At 33.5% G+C, this 21,880-nt stretch overlaps 1 protein-coding gene across 10 annotated transcripts in view; it reads right to left on the bottom strand.

Moving 5' to 3' along the window:
* The window catches only part of LOC122571820, a 158,718-nt gene that overhangs the window by 16,861 nt on the left and 119,977 nt on the right, over positions 1–21,880 (bottom strand). For all 10 annotated transcript variants that reach the window (XM_043736017.1, XM_043736012.1, XM_043736015.1 and 7 more), the window contains 3 exons: positions 8,312–8,414; positions 6,362–6,534; positions 1,141–1,573 (listed from right to left, as the gene is read on the bottom strand). In XM_043736017.1, coding sequence (XP_043591952.1) covers positions 1,141–1,573; positions 6,362–6,534; positions 8,312–8,414 — 709 coding nt within the window. The remainder of the gene's footprint in view (positions 1–1,140; positions 1,574–6,361; positions 6,535–8,311; positions 8,415–21,880) is intronic.

The following is a 21,880-nucleotide window of genomic DNA, read 5'->3' as shown; positions in this document are numbered from 1 at the left end:
CGTTTTCGAAAACAGTTCATCGTGACAAAAATATTTTTTATAATATTATAATTATTTTTTTATATTGTTATAATTACGTCAGATATGAAGTGATCAGATAAGAGAAAATAAAAAAAAAATGGAAGAAGCAAAAACAATTAACATTTGTTAATATTATTCAATTGTTTAGAATTTTAGTAAAAGAATGGGATTATGTTTCTGATCAATCAAATCAAATTTGACAAAAGAAAGATTTGTCCAAGTCGAAGCCTATGTATTCCATTAGTTTGCTATTTCTACGTGGCTCGAAGAGTAGAATTAATTTCACCTTGATTCTACCATGCAGTTTAACCTAATTAGGCGGTATTAAAGGCTCCTGTGAGAGTTAGGATATTACTATTGCTTACTTACACTGTTTAGTCTCTAAACTGTGCCACTAGATACGTCTATATTACGCTTGTAAGCGAAATGTTTGACTTGTACCACTTGTTTGATGTCTAATTCCCGTTATAGAACTTTCCAAACTGTTTCATTTCTACTTCATTTAGTATTCCTTTTGCAGTTAAGATTTTCAAGAGGTTCCAATTAATTCTACATTTACAATGTCAGTTTTTTATGAAACATTTAATCGATATTTATGAAGTTTCAGATCGTCCTATCCATTTACTTTTCAAGATAGTATTTAAAAAGACTCCTAGATCCTTATAATCTTTCTCGCATCAATGATCTATTCGGACACACTAGTCCACGATAAATTAAACCACTTACATATTCTATTTTAACAATGATGTTTGACTTATCTTTCTTTCAAATTTTAATAATTTATAATCCACGTCATTATATTACTGTGGTTACCGTTTCTCCATATAATTTGCTTTTTAAACTCTCTTTTATCCAACACTGTGTCTGTTAATAATTACAAAATATGACATATTTGTGATTTTTATCTTATTCGTGATAACACATTGCGCTTTGTTCCAACTCATAGCTCATTTCTTCAGGACAAACCTGAAACCAGTGCTTCGAATGACTATTACAAACTGGAATTTCAAAACCCGAAAAACCACAAATACGTCATCTAAATATCGTGAAAATTTCAAATCTAAAATTACGCAAAGTATTCGCAGATGCTTCTAAAAAATACAAAAAGTCGGCAAATACCTGTCAGCAAATACACAGCTCGCAGGAATTAACCCGTGTACAGTGTAACTGATGGCTCTGACGAGAATTCTGAATTGATCCCGGCTATTCAATGTTTCCTGCTTGATACTCAGTATCACCGGGCCAAGATCTTCGTCGTTGGCAAAATAATTCCAATGCTCAGTCCCGTAGAAATATTTTTCATAGGTCTCTTGTTCGACAGAGGTCAGCTCGAATCCTTGATTCTTTTCCCATTGTTCCTCGATCGTGGTCTTCTTCCTGGGCACTTCGTCGGTGTCCGACTCTTGTTGAACCTCAGCCAATTCAGTGTCAGTCGCTTCTCCGCTCTCGCTCTCGTCCCAGATCGTGTCAGAAGTGATTTGCTGTCTAGAGCACTCGATCCAGTAGCCAGGTGTAGGTACCAGATTGTGAGGGAACTCGTTGCAGAACTCATCTATGGAAATATTTAATATTCTACTTAATGATGTGATTTAGTTTGAGCCGAAGGGAGTGTAAAGTGATTGAATCCGTTTGGGGATTTTTAGGATTAAATTGGGATTAACTTAATTGCCTTTTTATTGCATGACGAGTAAATTAAATACTGTGGGGGGATAATAATTTTTAGAAACGTATATATTAATTTTATGAATAATATTATATGGATCCTGGTAAATTGCAATGATAATTTTAGGAATGACGAAGTATTGATAATATCTAGAATCATATAATAATATTCATAACAATTTTTACAATAATGTTTTAGATTAAAGTATCATTTCACGTTGTAGAAAATTAATCCAAAGTAAATTTCTCTTTGACAACAAAAATTTCAATCAATCTCAACGTCGTCAGCGTAACTTTCCTCAAGATCTCAAGTAAACCGAAAACCATTCCAGCAACACGCAAGTACGATACTTCGCACGCTTCGAAATCCATTTTCTCCGCAAATTTCATTTCCCAATATTATTATCAGTTCAGCCTGTTGCCCTCCTTTTTTGAGACAACACTCGAAACGCGGCAGAAATTTCAGTGAATCCAACATCTTTTTACAGTCGATCTACTTACAGTGATATATACTACTATATATCACTATATATATAGTGATATATCCGTCTATAATATGATGTATAAAATTTGAATACTCGAAGCTTTAAAGCTCAACCTTAAACGAGTTTTTAGCATTGACATCAAATAGGGTTCAAACTTTCGACAGTTTGAAGTGGACGTTTCGAGTCTCAGTTGCAGATATTTTTTGAGTTGCACGTAAAGAAATGAATAATAATTCCGTGGTAATTTATAGAATAAAAAATATCGTCTGAGGCTTACTTTTCCAGTTACAATTTAATTTCACGAAAATTCGCCTCTATTTCATTCATGCTTCCTGTTTCTCATTCTAACAATGTAGTTAATAGAACGTTTCTAGCATAAAGGTAAATTGTTTATAACTGAAAAATATGCTTCAAGTACTTTATACACAGCTTATAAATATCGCTAACTGTTCTAATCTGAACACCCTAACTCCCTTCTAAACACCTCACACTTATTCGTACACTGCTCAAAACAAGTAGACAATTTAGTACAAACATCTAAGAAAAATCTAAAATTAGAAGACCGTATTCCTTTTCATTTCGATGTGTCCGCATATCCCACTGATATATCCATATTCCTTTCAATGATAGTATGCAAATAAATCTTTATTACAGCATCACACAAATAAAACGTCGATTCGTATTAAGCCTATAGAAACTTTTCCATCCATCACGAAGCAACAGCTTCATCGATCTAAACTATCTGCCCCTCTTTCAGAACATTTTTCCAAACCACGTGGAAACGCGAGTAGGAAAATGGAGGCCAGGAAATCATTAAAGAAAGCAATCCGATCCGTCCTTCTTACAGTCGAATCCGACCTATATCGAACCTTCGCTGCTGGGGCTGACCTGCTTCAGGGATTTCTCCTTCCAACGCCGACTATCCGTCCACTTAGGCACGTATCATCGATAACGCGCTTTCCCCTTCGTAACAGCCAGCTTTTCGTTCGTCGATTCGCCCTTTTTCCTTCCTATTCTCTCTCTCTCTCTTTTTATCTTTCTCTCTTATTTTTTCCTATAGAACGTCGACGATACCGCGGTCGACTCACTGTAAGGTAGAACACCAAACTGTTTATAGACAGGCTTGGTATTCGAACTTAAAGTGAACCGGCCCCGGTGCATCCCCGTCTTCTGGTCGTCTTATCACTCCTTTAATCTCAGCTTTCTCTCAGCAGGAACTAATGGTCTGTAGTGCTTCGTAAATTCGATCGTCGATACTTGAGAGGGGACGGGGGGATAGCACGTTCCAGTTTTTCACTCCTCCTGATGCTGCTCCTCTTGCCGCTTCATCTTCGTTCGTTTCTTACGGGTACAGGATCGCGAGATCCCCTTCGAAGTGATAAAATAACGATCGAGGGTTGATTCCTGCGAGAACTTTCGGTTTCTTTCGATCGAAGATGAGTTTAGGCGGAAAGATTCGGTGAGCTTCTTTCGCTGGTTTTTTGAAGAATGAAGGTGCTGTTATCACGATGTCGAACGAAATTTTTGATGGATCGAGGCTGTTTGTATGTGAGGAAGCTTTTTCTGGCGGCAAATATGGATTGAAAATTTTCTCTCGTTTTTAACTTTGTATTTGCTGCGTTCTTCTTTTTAATCTTATAATCTCCGGGTTTATGTGTATTTTATATGTTTATCGTATTTGTAGGTGTTTTAGCAATTGCAAAGGACAGGGTGAAATTGAGATATAGAAACACTCCTGATACTTATGAAATCATATAGAATATTTATACCTTAGTCCGGTACCTTTTAAAATCTTACTACTTGCACCAGAAATAGTAATGTTACGAATAAGATGAAATAGAAATTGGAAACTGTTTGTAGAAATATGTCTCGGCTGAATCCTTATTTCATAATATTTCTTATATTTTACTTTGGTATCCTTCAGAATCTTTTTTTTTTTTTTTATCGAAAACAGTAACGTTGAAAACGAGATGCAACGAAACTCCAAATCTTGTTATATCTCGTGTTAAATTACTCGTAATATTTTCATTTTACTTGGGTGCCCTTTAAAATCTACATCTACCGAAAATAGCAATGTTGAAAATGAGACGAAGCGAAAACTCCAATGCTTTTATACCTCCTGTGAATTTTATTTTTAATAAAACTAGACAAATTTACCTATACTGTCCTATGCATATTTTAATTACATTATTAATGTTACATCGATTTTGTTGGTTTTTTAGTAAATTCTGTAATAGTAGAACTGTCGTTATGTTGTTTTTAATAGAAATTCCGTACAAACATTTACTTGACCTTTTGCATTCGATACGATTCGTCGAATGATTCGTGCAAAATGAATGTTTGTTACTGCAAGGGAATATTTTTAACGTAGCATCTGCAAGTATTTACGTGAACTTTATTAATTTTGTGCATGAACGATGCTGCGGTTGTCACTTTGTTTCAGTGTATCAAATTAAATAACGATTAAGTTATATATACGAGAATAAATTTACAAAATATTTATTGTGCTGTATAAACGTACAGAATATTAAATTATTCATAATTTTGTCAAATTTTAGTAGTGTCCCTTTTATTAAACTCCCGAAAAGTGAAAGACAATCGTTGATGAAACAGATTCGCCATTTTCGTTGCATTTTGTTGTACGCTTAATTACATTGGGCGATACGTTATGGAATATATCAAACATTATTATTCAACCGTTGAAAGATGCAAATTACACACGATTGTCATGTCACAATGGGTATTTTTATGCATGAAACATATTGAAATTGCAAATTTTTTTAAACGAAATTCCATTCTCGTTCTTTGTAAACGTTGATTGAAATTGCTGAAAAATTGAACATTTTCAGGAATTGAGTAAAAATTTCTTTTTTAAATTCCTTTCCAATTATTGTGTAAATCTAATATATACTGATACCATGTGAAATGTATTGATTGTATGTTTAGATTGCGATAAATTTTATTTGAAATAAATCTTGGAATTACACGTTACATATTTTAGTAAATGATAGCAGCTTTGAAATTAAATTTGAAAATTTTCAGATCGCGTATAATTAAATTATACGTAAACAATAACTTTTCAAGCAACTTCAAGTGGAATCATATTTACCATTTTCAAATATTTCCTACCGAACTAAAGCTGAATAATAATATTTCAACTTTTGTGAATTAGTAAATAACGCGATTGTTTCTCTCACGACGACAAACATGTCCCTTGAAATAACAAATAACTTGAATATGTGAAACACGTTCGTTGAATTAAGAGGCTCAATATTGCAAAACATGTTTATTTGCTTAAATGATTCGAGGATGCAAAACATGTGTATTCGTCTCACGTTCCTTCAAATATGTCGAGATATATCCCAGTACCATTAAATGGAAATATGTTTACTACTGTGATAAGGTTTTAATATGATTTTTGTGCCTTTTATAAATTAATCTCTTTGATAGAAAATTTTTCTTTTCGAAATCAACCTCTCTTCATTAAAAAAGCTACGAAATATATTAAGTTTATGAAATATCTTTCTCGATGATTCCATGATCTATCCATCCTAACAAACTTCAATTTTTAACATATTTTTTAACACTACAGTCTAAAGTAAACTTTGCATAAATCGAATCCAAATGTTTTCTCAACCAAAGTTCTATAAAATAACAAGATACTGTAACTGCTTCGATATCTAACCGTAATTCCTTCCCTTTCTTCAATTATTGTTACATTACAGTCGATTCATGAATATTTATTATCTTTCATCTATCTCTTACAATGTTATTAAAATTTTATTAAATTTAAAAATCAGTTCATCCGAGGAAATGCGATTTGTGACAAGTCTTTAATTAAAAAGGCTTATAGCAATAAATATTTACGGTCCAAAATATGGTATTCGCCAAAGCTGACGAATTAATTCGTCTTTTCTAGTTAACATCATAAGAAAGTCGACGAAAATAAGTCGAGAAGAAGGAAAGAGATCGCCAACTTGTACCAGCGTGCATATGTATGAGTCGATGCTACAGGTGGTTTCCCTTGTCTTGGATTATGCGCTTTTGCATACAAGCTGGTGGCTTTGTTTGCTGTTAGATATCAAAATCCACTGTCTCGAATTAAAACGAGATGCTTAACACCTTATTTTTTGCTCAACACCTTATACCGTGGAATATTTTATGTCGAAGATTCATAAATTAATTAACCATACCTGAACAAGCTTGCGGTGGTAAGGGGAAGATTAAGGTTGTCGATGATTTTCTTCGGGCAACTGCGCAGCCTAAACTTTGTGGTTTGAAGCTGCGCAACTGCTGCATGAAGTCCGAGCACTCCATCAGCGCCACGTCAGCGAAGTGAAGATCGCAAAGTATTTGGTTCTTGAACCTACGGAACAGAAGAAATTGATGATCCTTCGCGTCGTTTGGATAAGTGCACCACACAGTTTTTGATTAATGAACGTCGAACATGCTGCATAACGAGCTGATGAAACATCTTTTCCTCATTTCCAATATCATCTAATATTTGTTCAAGCAGATTTTTAACAAAATCTTGTTTGGGGATTGAAAGTTGTTCGTTACTCGATGATTTTCAAATGGATAAATTCCGTTTTCTTTTGCAATTTTGCTAAAGATCTTTGGGCTTTTATGATTTATGTGTAGACTACAGGTACTCACGCTGGTTAACAATCAGCGAATTTTTATAAATATGATTTAAAAGTCGAAACCTCGACAGATATATTTTATTCTGTTTGTGTATACGCCTCCTACATTTTTGAAGCTTAACAATTTTCTATTGATTGCTGGGTCGAACGTTTCGAAGAAATGTTTGGTACATCAGCTGTAAAATTTCGAATTTTCATATCAAATGTAGAAAACTGTCACTTGCTATTTCGTTCTCATATTATTTGATATTTTTGTCTCTATATGAAGTCATAACTGTTTATTCCTACGCTAATTAAATAGCGGAAAACTAGTGAAATTTAATAATTATTGTACAATTAAAAAATTTCTAATGACGTATCAAAAGTATGAAAAAATGATTGTTAATACTTGTTATTTTTCGTTTCAATCTTATACTACATTTTTTATTACTACATGTTGCGTATATTGACGATATATCGGCTGGTAAAATATTTGTTTCAGTATTTCAACTAAATTGTATATATTTATAGGTGGATGTGTAATAAAAATAACTGTTCGTCCCTCGGGGCGTATGGTAAAACGAAGACTATACATCTTTTCATTCTATAAATTTAATAGCTTCTGCAGCTATATACTTTGATATTACTTCACGTTCAACGATATAATATTCACAACATTCACGTTCTCTGTTATCGTATTAAACCATTCCGAATATTTTAATACTAATACATACATTATATTTGTTACAATTAAGCGATAAAAAGATATGATAAAAATTTATTATCATATAGATTTATTTCTTTATATTATTACTACATACATATGTTTATTTCTTATTTCTTTCAGGTGGTAGAATATCTTCAATTATTCTATCCTATATGCAATAAAAACGTATACGATAGGATTTTCGTTCTATGGATCGATTCTCCGATCCAGTTTACCACAAATACGGCGATGCATTTCGAGAATCACGATCGTTCCAATTCCGATCGACCGAATCGTATTTCCAACGATATGACGTTTTTCCACGTCATGTGGAAATGCGTTTTACGATGAAAAATCCGCAGTGAAGCGATCCTGAGGTCTTTTAAACCTAGACCAACCGCTAGAAAATAGACAACCTGAATCCAAGTGTTTTTTATTAGAAAAATTGATATACGAAACACCTGCAAAATAAAAGCTACCTTTCCACATAAACTTAAAATAACAATCGCGATCTATACAACGATATACTACGTATAACGACGATTTTTACAATTTTACGATTCTCAGGCAATTGTTGCGATACGATTTTAATTTGCAATTTTTAAATTACCAAACAACTTTCATAATTTTAATCGACAATTTTACAATTGTGTAGAGACTTTAAAAGGAATAACAATGTAAAGAAAGGAAGAGATGAATAATAAATTCATAGCTTGGTTTCTGCATTGACAGCAAGATAAGCAAGATGGTATTGTTAATTATATGTTCGTCTACATTTTTATAATTTTCTTCGTGTATTAACATTTTCTACTCACCGCCTAGCCCGTTTCTGGTTGGGTCCCGTGAGATTCAGGCCACAGCTATTACATTTTAGGCATTCCTCATGGTAGTGATTGTTGTCGTACAGCGGCGACGGTTCTTGAAACAATAAAAACAATACTTAGTTGATTTAATCCTTCGGCAATTATTCTATAAACAATTTTACACTCTCTTTTATTTAATATATATGATCTTTTATTTATCATGATATTAGATTGATTTAATAGATATGATAGAAAAATTTATATTTATTAGATCAATTTAGTTTCAGATAACAAAGACATCGATTGTTTAAAGTTGATACAATTTTATTAATAACAATTATGTGAACTGATTAAATGGTATAAAAGTGTTGTGATTAAATGGAAAAATTAAACAATTAAGTATACCTAGACAAAAGCACCAGGAGAAGATAGGACTGGCAAGTGAATTTTCTTATAAATACTAAGACTAGAGAAAGAAGTTTCTCGCTGAAGATTCAGGAAGAGAGAAAGTTAATAACGTGAATTGAGATGAAAAGAAATTAAGTAGAGCGACCTGCTGTTTAAAATTCACCAAATATCTCCAATCATTTTGATTTAAGTCTTTTCATCTACAACTTCCTTCGTCGATAACGTAACTCCCTAAGAAATTATTCCTCTGAAAGAAAAAAGTTTGCAAAATTAATAGAACCTTCCCCGAAACGAATTTCCAATGATTAGTCCAAAACCAATAGAATCAGCACCGTTTTTAAAGCTGTTAGAGTAGTTAAATTTCGCTCACAACTTTCTGGAATTTGTTACATTCGCTACACATTAATTGTATCAATAATTTATTCAAATTTTCTCAACAAAATTGTCCTATAGCTCACTTATGAAGAAAGAAATTTACTATTTCGTTCCTTTTTTTATTGTTATTATAGTACAAGAACGATAATAGTTTGATTTCGAAAATGTTTCTATAAAGTATAATATTTTATATACAGTAAAATGCAATGCTATTTCCATAAAATAATATTCTCAAAGTATTACAGATCATTTGTTAAAAATGAAACAGCTCGAAAAATCAATACTTTTTAGACATTTCAAATGTTCGATCGAATCTTTGAAAATTAAATTACGTAGCATTCAAATATAAAAGTGTAACATAAGCAGTATTAAGTGCTATGAAAGATGAATATAATATAAATGGTATTTATATAGGATTTTTGTTCTAACTTTTTAAGAGGACGCCTAAGAATTTATGTTTGTGTAATATTTATATAATATGTTCACATTTTTGTAATATTTTTGTACAATTTCTTAATTTTACTCGTGAGACGTTCACGTCCTTTCATGGAAAGAAACTGGAATATTCTGCATAAGTATTATAGTTTTTATCTCCATTGTGGTGATAGCAGTAAAAGCCAACATTAGCAAGTAGTATGGCCCAATATTTCATCCCACGACTTTACCGATTTTACATATGTATATCCTATCTACATACAATTCTTTCCTAGTTTCTTACACTTTTTTAACGAACATTATTAGTCATATTCAATTGCTTTTTTTGTTTTATTAAATTTATCATGAATTATTTTTCAATAAAGCCATGGTGAAAGCTGGATAATCAATCATTTCAGATAGAATTTTCAAAGGCAGAAATAATTCACGTGTTTTATTCAAAATACTGTACATGATAAAATAATATTATATTACAAAGAAAAACGGCAATTATTTAGTATTTCACACTCTAAACCTACTGTACACACTGATACTTGATCCTACTTACATATCTTTAAATATGATTTTAAAGATTATATTTTTTAAAAATTGTGACTGTTCAGTTTGTTCGCCTCTCATTAGTCTGTATACGCTTATAATAAAACAACATATTATAATTGTAATTATATCGAATTCATAACTCTAATTTACTCGATATTGTATAACATACAATCGACTATGAATTAATCTAATCACTGTACCGCGGATGTTTATACGATATTATTAATGTTTCCCAACATGTTTAAAGAAAGGAAACCTACATAAAAACATTTTTCTCACGTAGCAAACATTACAAAGAGTACCTTACTTTGTCCATCTCAAATATTTATGTTAAATATTACGCATTCTGCGGATTATTGCAATTTTAAATTTCCCAAAAGCGCATAAACATCCTCAGTCCAGTTATCACAAAAGTTGAAATTACTTTAACGAAACAAAAATTACATAAATCTGAAGCTTTAGCGTAAAACTTAGTAGTCGCAAGATATCTTGGAAGTTCTTTTTTTTTTTGTGGCCTAAATCGCCTTCTTTCTTCTCTTTTTCCTCGTGTTTTATACTTAACGACCACTCGCCAAGGGTGTGGCCTCTCTTTCTTTCGTGCCGCTGCCGTGGGGACCATAAAGAATTCCAACGCGTGCCGAGCGTGGAATGTTGATATCGCCGGGTAGAAGGAAGGCGCCGCGGCGCCAGCGTCGAGACGCGTTTTTCGTGACCGACTCTCTGAAGTCTAATTGCACGCACGCACGCGTGCGGGTTATCACGCGAGTAAATTCAGACGTTTCATACTTCTCAGTGCGAATCTTTGACAGGCCAGTGACCGGAAATTTACATTTTTATTGTGCCACTTTGGTAATTTCGAATGCTGCGCTACTGATAAGTAGGTGGATGTGATTTAGACGACAAAGGGATTCGCCAAGCTTTTGAAAGAGCTTTTCGCCGCTGAGTAACGGAAATGCGAGGTACTTAGTGGAATGGATTAGACGCGAGAAGTGGATTAATTGGAATCGGTTTAATACTATTTTATTTCCTCACTTTTGGAAATTCGAATAATTGCGCCAAATGTAAGAAATTTAGACGAAAGGGAAGTTTCGAGAGTTTTGCATTCGTGCGAAATAAATTCTTTTCTTTTTAGATCAGAGTCTTTGTATACGTGGACGACGCGATAAGGATGATGGATTTCTAATGAGGCAAAGTTTTACATTTTTATTACATTATACCGTAATTTGGAGCAGCGTAAGAGATAAGAAGCTTGGACGAATTAAGAAAACTCGTTTTCAGCTTTCTCAGAAATGTGAGTAGTTGGGCAGATACGAGAAGTTTTCACGAGCTATAGAAAGTAATTAGAAATACGAAGATTATAAATATTTGTAATATAAGACATATGAAATTCTACAATTAGTATACGCAACAATTTTTTGGAAAATACTTGTCCGTGTATAGATCTATAGGTAAAATGAAAGCAAAATTAGCTTATCGCGTTATTAATTAATATCATTATTAATTGTCAACAATTAACAATTAACAAAGGTATGAATAAAACGCAAAGTATTATAAAACGTAGCATAACAAGCAGAAACTCAATTTCAACAGATTATAATAATATAATAAGAGCATTTCCTTCTTATCCTTGAAACAAAATGATACGTTTTATAAAATATGATGTGATCATTTTTAATTGGACGCAGAAGGAGCATAGATTAAATGGAACAAGTCTATCATTTTAATTGGAAGTACTTGCACAACAGCGTATAAAAATACTCACAAATGGTACTTACATGTAATGTGACAAACGTCAAATGAAATGAAAAATTTCATTGAAACGCATCGTACTGCTCGTACGTCCATAAAAACAATTATATCGCACAAAGTATCAGCATACATGTCATAAGAAAACATACACAAATCATGCAAATTACGGTATCTGTTCAACGTAATATCGCGATCAATTTCCCAATAATCCAATTATATCACCCACGAGAAGAAATCGCGCGAAACGGGAAACGTTTGCCCCGAAGTGGAAGAAGTGCGCTAGCTGGGACAGGAAATTGTTGATGCAGAGCTCCCGAGAAGCTCGAGTCTAATCTCCAAGTTTAATCGATACGACTATTAGAACAAAATGAAGTATCCCACGAGCCTGTCTCTCGTCTCTTCGTACGCATACAATCTCGTATCTTCGTAGAAACATGAAATACACGCCACACACCGCTACATTATCGACACTGTAGCTAGTTGAAGGGTTAACGCTCTTCTAAACAGGAAGTGAACTTTACGTGGTGATTCGCGACGCGATAAACGAGATAAAGTTCGGAACTTGTAAAAGGCGCGCGATAAAGCCCGATTAATTAAGATTCCCGCCAGGGATAATAAAGCGTAATTCAACGAAAGATCCGTGGGGAGACGAGCCGGGACAATTTTAATATCGCTGTTGCAAAATTGTTCGCGTCGTTTCGTTTATGGATCTCAGGGCAACGCGTTGCGGTATTTAAGTTTGCGTTTATTAGTTTGCCGGAATAGAGGGAAGTAGGTGAAGTAAATATAAGAGAAAGATTAGTATAAGTGGAACGTTATAGAAATATATACGTTTCGTTTTTAGGATTATAGTGAATATACAGTCGCCATAATATTTGTGCTGATTCCGCTAGTATTGTGAAAGAATGTTTTGTGTAAAAATTTATTTGTAGTAAATGTAAGGAAAATATCAGTGCACGTGGAATATAATAAAAATATGTTTGTTCAATTTTCTTAAATAATACAGCGCAAATATAGTGCAGGCAAATGATATACTTGTTGATATGTAAATTTTATCGTACACAAAAAACTAAAGCATTCAAATGAGCGTTTCATATGTTATAATCTAATAATATTCATGAAATGCACAAGTGACAATTTTAAGGATTCTTTTATTCATTTCTGTAGACGACAAACCTATGCGATAAATTTCCTTTCAATTACCACGGTACCGAAGCCTCTTGTTCTAGAAAATGTTCTACAAAAATCTGTTAACAACGAGCTACAAGTTACAGAGAAATTGCGACGTGGACATGGCTTGGTCGCGATTCTTCGTGCAGAATGGCAAACGAGAAAATGGAGAAAAAGAAGTTACGAGGCAAAAGCACGCGCGTCACCGCGGTAAGCCCGGTTTATCGGCGCTTTAACCTCCGCTTCTCTCCTCGTGCAAGCCAACAAGCATCCGGCTTATCTGGCTCGGTCGTCTAAAAGCGGGATCTCTGTCGTGGCTCGTAAAGAAAAGAAAGTAAAAAGGGAAAAAGTATTGAGGGATCGCGATCGGCGTGAAAAGGGAAACGGCTGGATTTTCCCTAGTATTGGTGAAATTCGGGTGAAAGCAAGGGACAATTAGAATATTCATGGAAGGTGATTACGCACGAATTCGCATGATTTGTATAGCGTACTCTTGATGGGAAAGATATAGCCAGTAATAAAAATATAAAGAAATATAGTGATACAATTAGCCAGGCTCGATAGTATACGAGTTTTGAATATCAAAATATAATAGAAATAGAAATAGAAATAGAATAGAAACAGAAATCTGACAAGATAAACTGCTTAGGCTTTGTCAAAAGTGCATACACGTCAACTGAGAGCTAATTCTTCTTTTCCAGTTGCAAGTTAATTTTTATCTGTTAAGGTTGTCTGTCGTCCCTGAATATTGCACAATGGTGACATCTAAACTGTAAAAACATTTGTATTTCTGACCCAGTTGATGATATTGATATGATAAAATAAGAAATTATTAGAAAGATTGGGAAATATTTATTCATATATAAAATAACAAATTATTACTTTGATAATTATGTAATTAAATGATTTGTATATTTAAATAAATAGCTCGTGGTTATTGCAAAATGAATTTACTGTAATAAAATGATATATTATTTAAATAACCATTCCATAAATATTTCATTTATATAATGCTTAAGTCTCGTTTGGTTACACAACCGAGGCAAGCAAATGATCGTTATAAAACCATTACGTAATCGAAACTTAAAGTTTACAACAATAGTGAACTAATCATTCGAACTTATGAAAAAAATAATACGTAATGAAATAACTTAAAATGACCAAAGAAACTTATCAAACTTCTATATATCCAAATTACTCCTATAAGTAACTTAAAAAATAAATAACTTATATAACAAGATAATGAAAAATTTCTAAAAGTCTCATAAATTAATAATTTCCATAAATAACTTAAACAGCACATAATTGAGATAATGAAATAATTGAAATTTTTTAACAGCCTATCAAACTAGTTATCAGTAATCTTTAATTTATCCCCACATTCTTCTCGCGTTTCCTGAATTTTGCCTACGTTCCTCTAGTTTACAGAACTCTTCAAAATCTCACTTTCTACTAAATTTCGTTCACCATCCAAACACTTATTGTGTCGATTTTTAACTTCTCTTTATTTCCACTACGTCTAGGTTATCATCACGCAGTAGCATTATTTCTGTATGTAGATTGAACGTGACAAATCAATCAAGAAAATTCAATTTGTAACATCGAAATGCAATTGTTAATATTTAATACATCATGTCATAGTACGTCAACTATATGTATATTACGGTCATTTTCAGCAAATCATATCGTGTGGCTTACAATTGTAAACTATTCGGTTAATCATCACCAGAAACTTTATTAACCCTATTTGCTGAACATTTTTAATTTTACTATTAGAACAATTTCGCTTATCTGTGGTTCAAATAACATTTCGACAGAAGATGCACGCCTCTGATAATTCTGATATGAATTTTCTCCGAAACTATAACTACAACTTCCAAAGAAACTGCCCCTATGAAATAAACTTAATTAGATGTTATCAACTTCATAAATATAGCAAGTTAAGAATTTTTATAGGCCTTTGCTATAAATATTCCTTATCGATTGCATCAAGTATGTAATTCTCGCCGAATACTTCCTCTTTCATTTTTTTACCCTCCTTTTTCCACAATTTTCTCTGTAAATTTCGTCCTAACGAATGTCAGGAATTTTTCTTCAAATTCGCCGAAACTCCTTCCATCATTTTCCCTTCTGATCTTCGTTTCTTCTATCTTTCCACATCGCACGACCTTTCGAACTCCCTATCTCGTAAGCTGTTGCTCGAATTTCGTTTGAAGCTCTCCTCCAAAAAATTCTCCTCGGCTCGGTCTCCTTTTTTTTTTTTTTTTTTAAATTCCTCGCCCTAAGACTACTAAATTCCTCTACTTGGAGCGTGCCTCTACGATTCCACTGCTCGATTCTCTTTTCTCAACTCAACTTCGAAGACCCTCTCTCCTCTATCTTCTAAACCGTACCATCCCTCGCTATTTCGTTCCTTAAGTACGGTCACTCCCTCGCACACCTACGTACACATACAGTTTTAAGTAACCCATCTAACTCGTCGAACGAACGCACGCACTTCCTCCAGCTTTATTCTTCAAATATCACGTAGGAACCATACTGAATTATCGATTAATAGAGCGTGGAATTTTATGCAAATTCATATTCCGTCGTAGCAAGTATTACAAAAAGTACTATAATTTGGGTATCTTATGTCTTTCCGTATTACGTGCATTCTGCGCTATGATCTTCCACTTTCAAGTTTCTCGTAGACGCGTAGAAATCTACAGTCTGCTGATTAAAAATGGGAAAGGACGAGGATTATTATGATAGGTGAGTATAATTGAAATTATAAATCTGATTCATGGTAACAAACGATTCTTCTACATATACACAATGACATATATACAATGATTAAAACGTAGATCATCCTTTTATCTGTGTTCTCTTCGTTGCCGAAGAAGAATCAAAGATTAGAAAATTAAAGAATTAAAAATACGAGTGTCTATAGACGTAATTTAATAATAAGAATGAAACGATGAAAGGCTGGAATATCTAGATACATTACGATTTCATTGTGGTTTCGAAAGGACGATGGACACTTGTCAAGGCCATGAATCTCGAGAAACAAGCCTTTATAGAGCTCCACCAAGGCGCAAATTGCGTCTCGAAGAATAAGGAAACCCTATTACTTTCTGCTCTAGGGAAAACGTGTTAAGAGCGCAAGCCAGCGGAGAATAGAGTTCTTGGGGTCGTACCGCAACAGGTTTCGAATTTTTCCATCAGAACAGAAAGAAAACTAGAATGGTCAACGTCGTTGAAGTATTTAGGCTTTAGAAGAATTAACTTGGGAAGATTGAGAGTTAACAAAGACTCTAAAAATTAATTTTCGTGATTCTTCGATTATATGGAACTATACGCCGTACAATTCGATTCAGTGACTGAAGAAAATTAGAATTGTGTAATCTTAATGATTTATCAACTGTATTATACACATATTAATTAAAATATATTATACTATATAGTAATTATGTAATTACATTGTACTGTACTAATTAAGTAAAATAAAACTGTTACATTATATTAATTACATTTTTGCATTGACTACGCAAAGTATTCAGAATGACCTAAGATTAATAGTTTTAAGACATAAGCATCTTAATACTTCTTTGTAGTGCAATTCAAAGAGAAGATACAATTTCGCATTTAAAATGCACCAACGCACGAATATGTATAAAATTAATATAAATACACAGTCCATTCTGAATTATTTAATTTTGTGGACAATTAACAATATTTCAAGCACAAATCACGTATCGTTACAAAATAATTCATAACGTGAAACTTAACCTTCATTACAACATAATGAAACAGTAGAAATGATCTTCGTTAGAATTAGTAAATCGTCTTCCATTTTATTTTCTAGATGAAGAAAAAATGCATAAAATTTGTAGCGATCTTAAAGAAAAATAAAGAAGGGGAACAAAGAGCTTGGTAATTAAAACGTTTCTAATGATGATCGGACGATCGATCGATCGTGGGCGAATTGAGTTGGCGTGTTAGGTAGGAATTAGTAATGAATGCGGCTGCGTTGTCGGGAATTAATGACGAAAGACAATCGAGGCTAGACGGACTGAATTTATCGAAACTAATGAAATTCCTGGAATCGCGGGACGCTGACGATTACGGCCACGTCCTGTTAAAATGATAATTATTTCTCAGGCAGTTATTACGGCTAGAATTCCTTGACGATTCTCGCGAACGAAAGAAGAAAAGGCAGAAAAGAAGAAATCGTAGCATCACGAAGTCACTTATTACAGATTTACCGATCATCGAATCGATCGAAACGATATTCGTCTGTTCATCGAGATTTTGCTCCAAAATTTCTATCTTTTAATTCTTTTTTAAAAGTTTTACAAATTTTCTTTTAGTTTTGTAATAATTGTTATACTACTCTTATGGCGCAAATACAAATTTTTAAATGACAAGTGAAAAGAATTAAAGTTTAATTGAAGAAATATTTAGAATTTTAATGTAAATTGATTTTCCATGACAACATATGAAATAACTTTGAATTTTATAGGCAAAATTAAATTTACTGGTAAAAATAAAAGTATGTTAAATATGAAATTTTCGGATGCAAAATTCATCGCTAATCGGATGAAAATTTAATAATTAGCAGTTTATAGTAACTCAGTATCGATACCGATCAACTTCACTTTAGTTACTCTATTTCGAAAACTTCTTGATCGAGCAAGAAGTTTCATTTTCGTGTTTCATATCGATGCTGTACTTTTATTCAATAAAGCCTAGCTACACTTTTCATCTAGTAATTTCATAAGTTGCAAAAGTTCTCTACAAGCCGATTTTCACACCCCTTTCAATGTTATACAATTACTTCTTCTCGGAAGATACTGCATCAAGATATTGCATGTTCGAAAAATGAAATGGAAATTCATTTTTGAACATATCGATTTCACAAAGTGATATCCATATGTCTCTCTTATTTTGAACGTGAATAACGAGCCTCGTTTTATGGGATAACGAATTTCATTTGTCTTCGTTCATGGGAGTTTCTGCACAATTTTTTGTGCAATTTGGAGGCATATTACGTTTCGCGGGTAAAAAATTATTTTTCTACTTAAAAATATGTTGTTTCGTTCTTGCTTATTTGTAATTTACAATGTTTCAGGATACAGGATATAGGAAATGGGTTTAGCGAGAAAGGAAATAAGGTGTAGGATATGGAATATAGAGTAGGATACACGGGGTGTAGAATATGGTCCAATAAATATTGGGCACAAGATGTGGGAAAGGGCATATGGAAAATGTGCTGTAGGATAAGGATATGGAAATATGAAATATAAAATATGAAATGGACATACACGCTGTTGAAATTAGAATGAAAGATACGGGCTAGAGATACGAAATGTAAAGTATAGAATGTGAAGAAGAGTATATGAAGACGAAGTATTAATTGTGGGATACATGATATAAGATGTAGGATGTAAGATACAGGATATGGAAGATGAGATAGTATTCGCCAAGCAAGATTGCGCTTAGTTGCACACCTACTTATCAAGGATTCAAACTCAATTTTTTCGAAAACGGAGCTCTACACGAAAAAGTTTTATTCTATATTTTTGACTTACTTTTATATGAGAAATTTCCTTCTTTCCGGTTGTATCACGACTACGGAAACCCTCTGTATAAATATTCCCATAATCACGGTATCAATCAACTAATGTAGACAGAGGTAAAACTTCATGACTTTCAGTAGTAAAACTCGATACAGTACGCGGCCATTTCATTCTCACCATTCTCTCAAGAAACTTCCGCTTAAATTAAACAATAAACATCAATATCGTACATGACAACCGTACTTTGATCACGTATATTCCGAGTAATCAATATATCATGTATTAGTGATAACTTCCATTCGCAAATTCTATAAAGATGAACCGCCACCGAAGTAGTAAAAGTCAACGTCGGCAAGTAGTAAGACTCAATATTTTAGTGGTCGACCTATGCATCCTGCCATTTATCATTATTCGAAGGATTATGATCAATTCAATCAAAAAGGAAATTTTCCATCATATGCAATCATCCATTAGGAGTATTAGTTTCCAAGAATTCCTGGATTATTCAGATTATATTATAAAAGATAAATACAGTAGTTACGAAAAAGTTTCAATAGAGCTGCAGTTTGATCTCAAATTTTCTAATTAGATTATTGATCTTTAAAAAAAGAGATTAACGATATTGAATCGCTTCTAACAAATACACGAGACATTATTTAAAACTAACAATCACACGATATTTAGTACTTCGTATTTTATATTTTTCCTCTATTTGTTGAATTTTTACTTTAATCGGAACAAATCGTACAATAACATCGAACTTCCCAACTCTATGAAATCGTCTAATCGTAAAACATCTTCCAATCTACCTTCGAAATTAATCTAAATCTTAAACAAACGTGTCAAAGTACGCACACGAAGAAACTCGCAAGTCCATCCACCCTTCGGTCGATTAACATTTTTCGATTAAAAGCCCATCAAGCTGGCGTGACAAGCGGCAGGAGGAAGAGGTTAGATTAGGGAATAATGCGATCAGGCCGTTCGATTGAATTTTCATTCGTCGGGCGCAATTTCTCTTCCTCCGTTCATCGCGGTCCATCGTCTTCCATCTAATGCTGCCATTGTACTCCGCCAGTCTACTACAAATGGTCCAGAGAAGGAAACGAACCGACCGATCGACCTGCTAGCTCTGCGACTTTTTCTTCCTTTTTCCCATTTTTTCCTCTAACTTCTTTCCTCGATATCATATTCTTGTTTTTCTACCTCTTTCGATTTGTATCTTTCTCCTGTCTCATCGTTAAATGTTGATAAGTGGCATATCGTAAGCAATTAGATTTGGATGTTTATACGAATTCACGTTTTTATGAAGACATATGAGGAAATGGAATTTAGATATGGATTTGTTTTGCTCTCTAAATGTTATAACGAGAGCTTTCGATATTTCAGATATTTTTTTAATTCTACATTTTACAATATAATAGGATTTCTAGTGATCAGCGATACAACCAGATGGGTGGTAATTCTACGTAAAAAAAGAAATTGAAGACGTAAAATAAATTTTGTTTATGTGACGCATCGTTTCCGAGAAAATCGAGACTAAAAATTTTGCAAAGTATACTTAAACTTTGCCAATTATCTGAACAGAAATAAATAATCGTCAGAAGGTTAAACTGCCGGTGAAAATAAGTCGAAAATGAAGGATAAATATTTTTCTCAAAATGTTTTGTTTTCGAGAAAAATAAATTTCTAAATGTATCACGCGTGTGCAGTAGACCAGTTCTTAGACTAAACATATTCAAACTTTATCTTCTTCAAAATGAGGCCTTAAATGGGAAAATTTTATTTCACACTTTTCGCATGTAGCGCAACCTCCTGTTGATTGTTCACTCATAGTCGGTACATAGCCAAGTTTAAATATACTTGACAAATTCTCAAAATCGGTTTCCTCGGAAATGAAGCGTTATACGAAAAAATGTTATTCTATATCTTCGACTTATTCTCTAACATAGAATCATCCCGTGCCCGATCGTACCACCAGGATACCCTGTGTATTCTTCCATAGATCAACATAGGTCAACAGACCAGATCCAAGCATATTAAATTTCGTGTCATTTAACGTCGTCATATGATCACAAGAATTCGATATTATAAAAATGAAATATAGAACGTGGTAGAGAAAACGCTTCACCGGAAAACAAGGGCACGTGCAAATACCTTTCGTAGTCGCAGTACATACGAAAATAATTTCGTTCAACTTTTCAATACAAATACGTCGCTGTGTGACAGCACCTTTATAACTCACACGTGAAAGGTCACAGTTGGAAAATAACAGTGCAATTTTCTGCAAAACATATTTTCATGAATATATGTATATAAAGAAACGATATCTACAATTTTTCGGCCTTATGGCCGTCACTTGTTAAAACACAACACTATCTTTCCCCTATTCTTCCATCGAGGGCCAGAAAAATAAAACCGAGGAGAAATATAATACAAAAGAAAGAAATCGTCCATCGCATGGAAGGAAGAGGAACGATGGGATTGGCTGAAGAGTGAGAACGGTGGATGAGAGTATGTTTCACCTTATTATCCTGAGCTTCAACACGAGAATGCGGAAGCAAACCCTGACGCAATTTCGAAATGGAGCCACGAACTGCCGGAGGATTGCATTAGTCTGCGGCTCGTGAATTAAGGCCAATTCCTTTTTTTTCCCTCTTCTTTTACTTCTTTCTCGTGTTCTTTCTATTTGGTGCGTGGAATGGAATGGAAGATCGACGATGGACCAAGAGGAGAGGTTGGTTTCGAGACAAGAGTGTCACGAGGAATAACGATGAACCGCTGTGATAATGGAAGTGCGCTGGATGCGCCACGTGGAGAGTCAGCCCGTGTTTATTCGATAAGGAAAGGTTTGTTAAAAGGTAGCGTGAAGGGTGAATTCTTTTTGTGGATCTGACTGATGGATTTTCGGAAATTGATTTTTCGTGGATCAACGAGATAAATCTACACATGTTAAATATATAATGTCTACATAAATCTACATATACCCGTTAAACATAAAATAATCTGGTACAAAAACGTTAGCTCGTAAGGTAAATCCTTTTAACACGTATATTAACTCGTATATTATTCAAATGCAACACAATTTATGTTAAAAAATTTGACCTTAATTAAGGAGAAAGAAGAGAAAAATATCGCTTGGAAATTTACAATGAATCTCGCAAGTTATAATTTAGAAAATTCATATCGTGCAATACAAGGTTCAAGGCAAAATGGTTCAAATTCGACGTCAATCTGTGATTTGTATGAAAATAAAATGTACAAACGTGAACAAGCATTTTGATTTACATCGGCAAGTTTATATGTGATTTATAATTTTACGATATTGTTAATAAGATGTTAATAAGAT

Source organism: Bombus pyrosoma, linkage group LG10, assembly GCF_014825855.1.
Source record: "Bombus pyrosoma isolate SC7728 linkage group LG10, ASM1482585v1, whole genome shotgun sequence".
NCBI lineage: Eukaryota > Metazoa > Arthropoda > Insecta > Hymenoptera > Apidae > Bombus > Bombus pyrosoma.
This window is presented reverse-complemented; position numbering and strand designations above follow the sequence as displayed.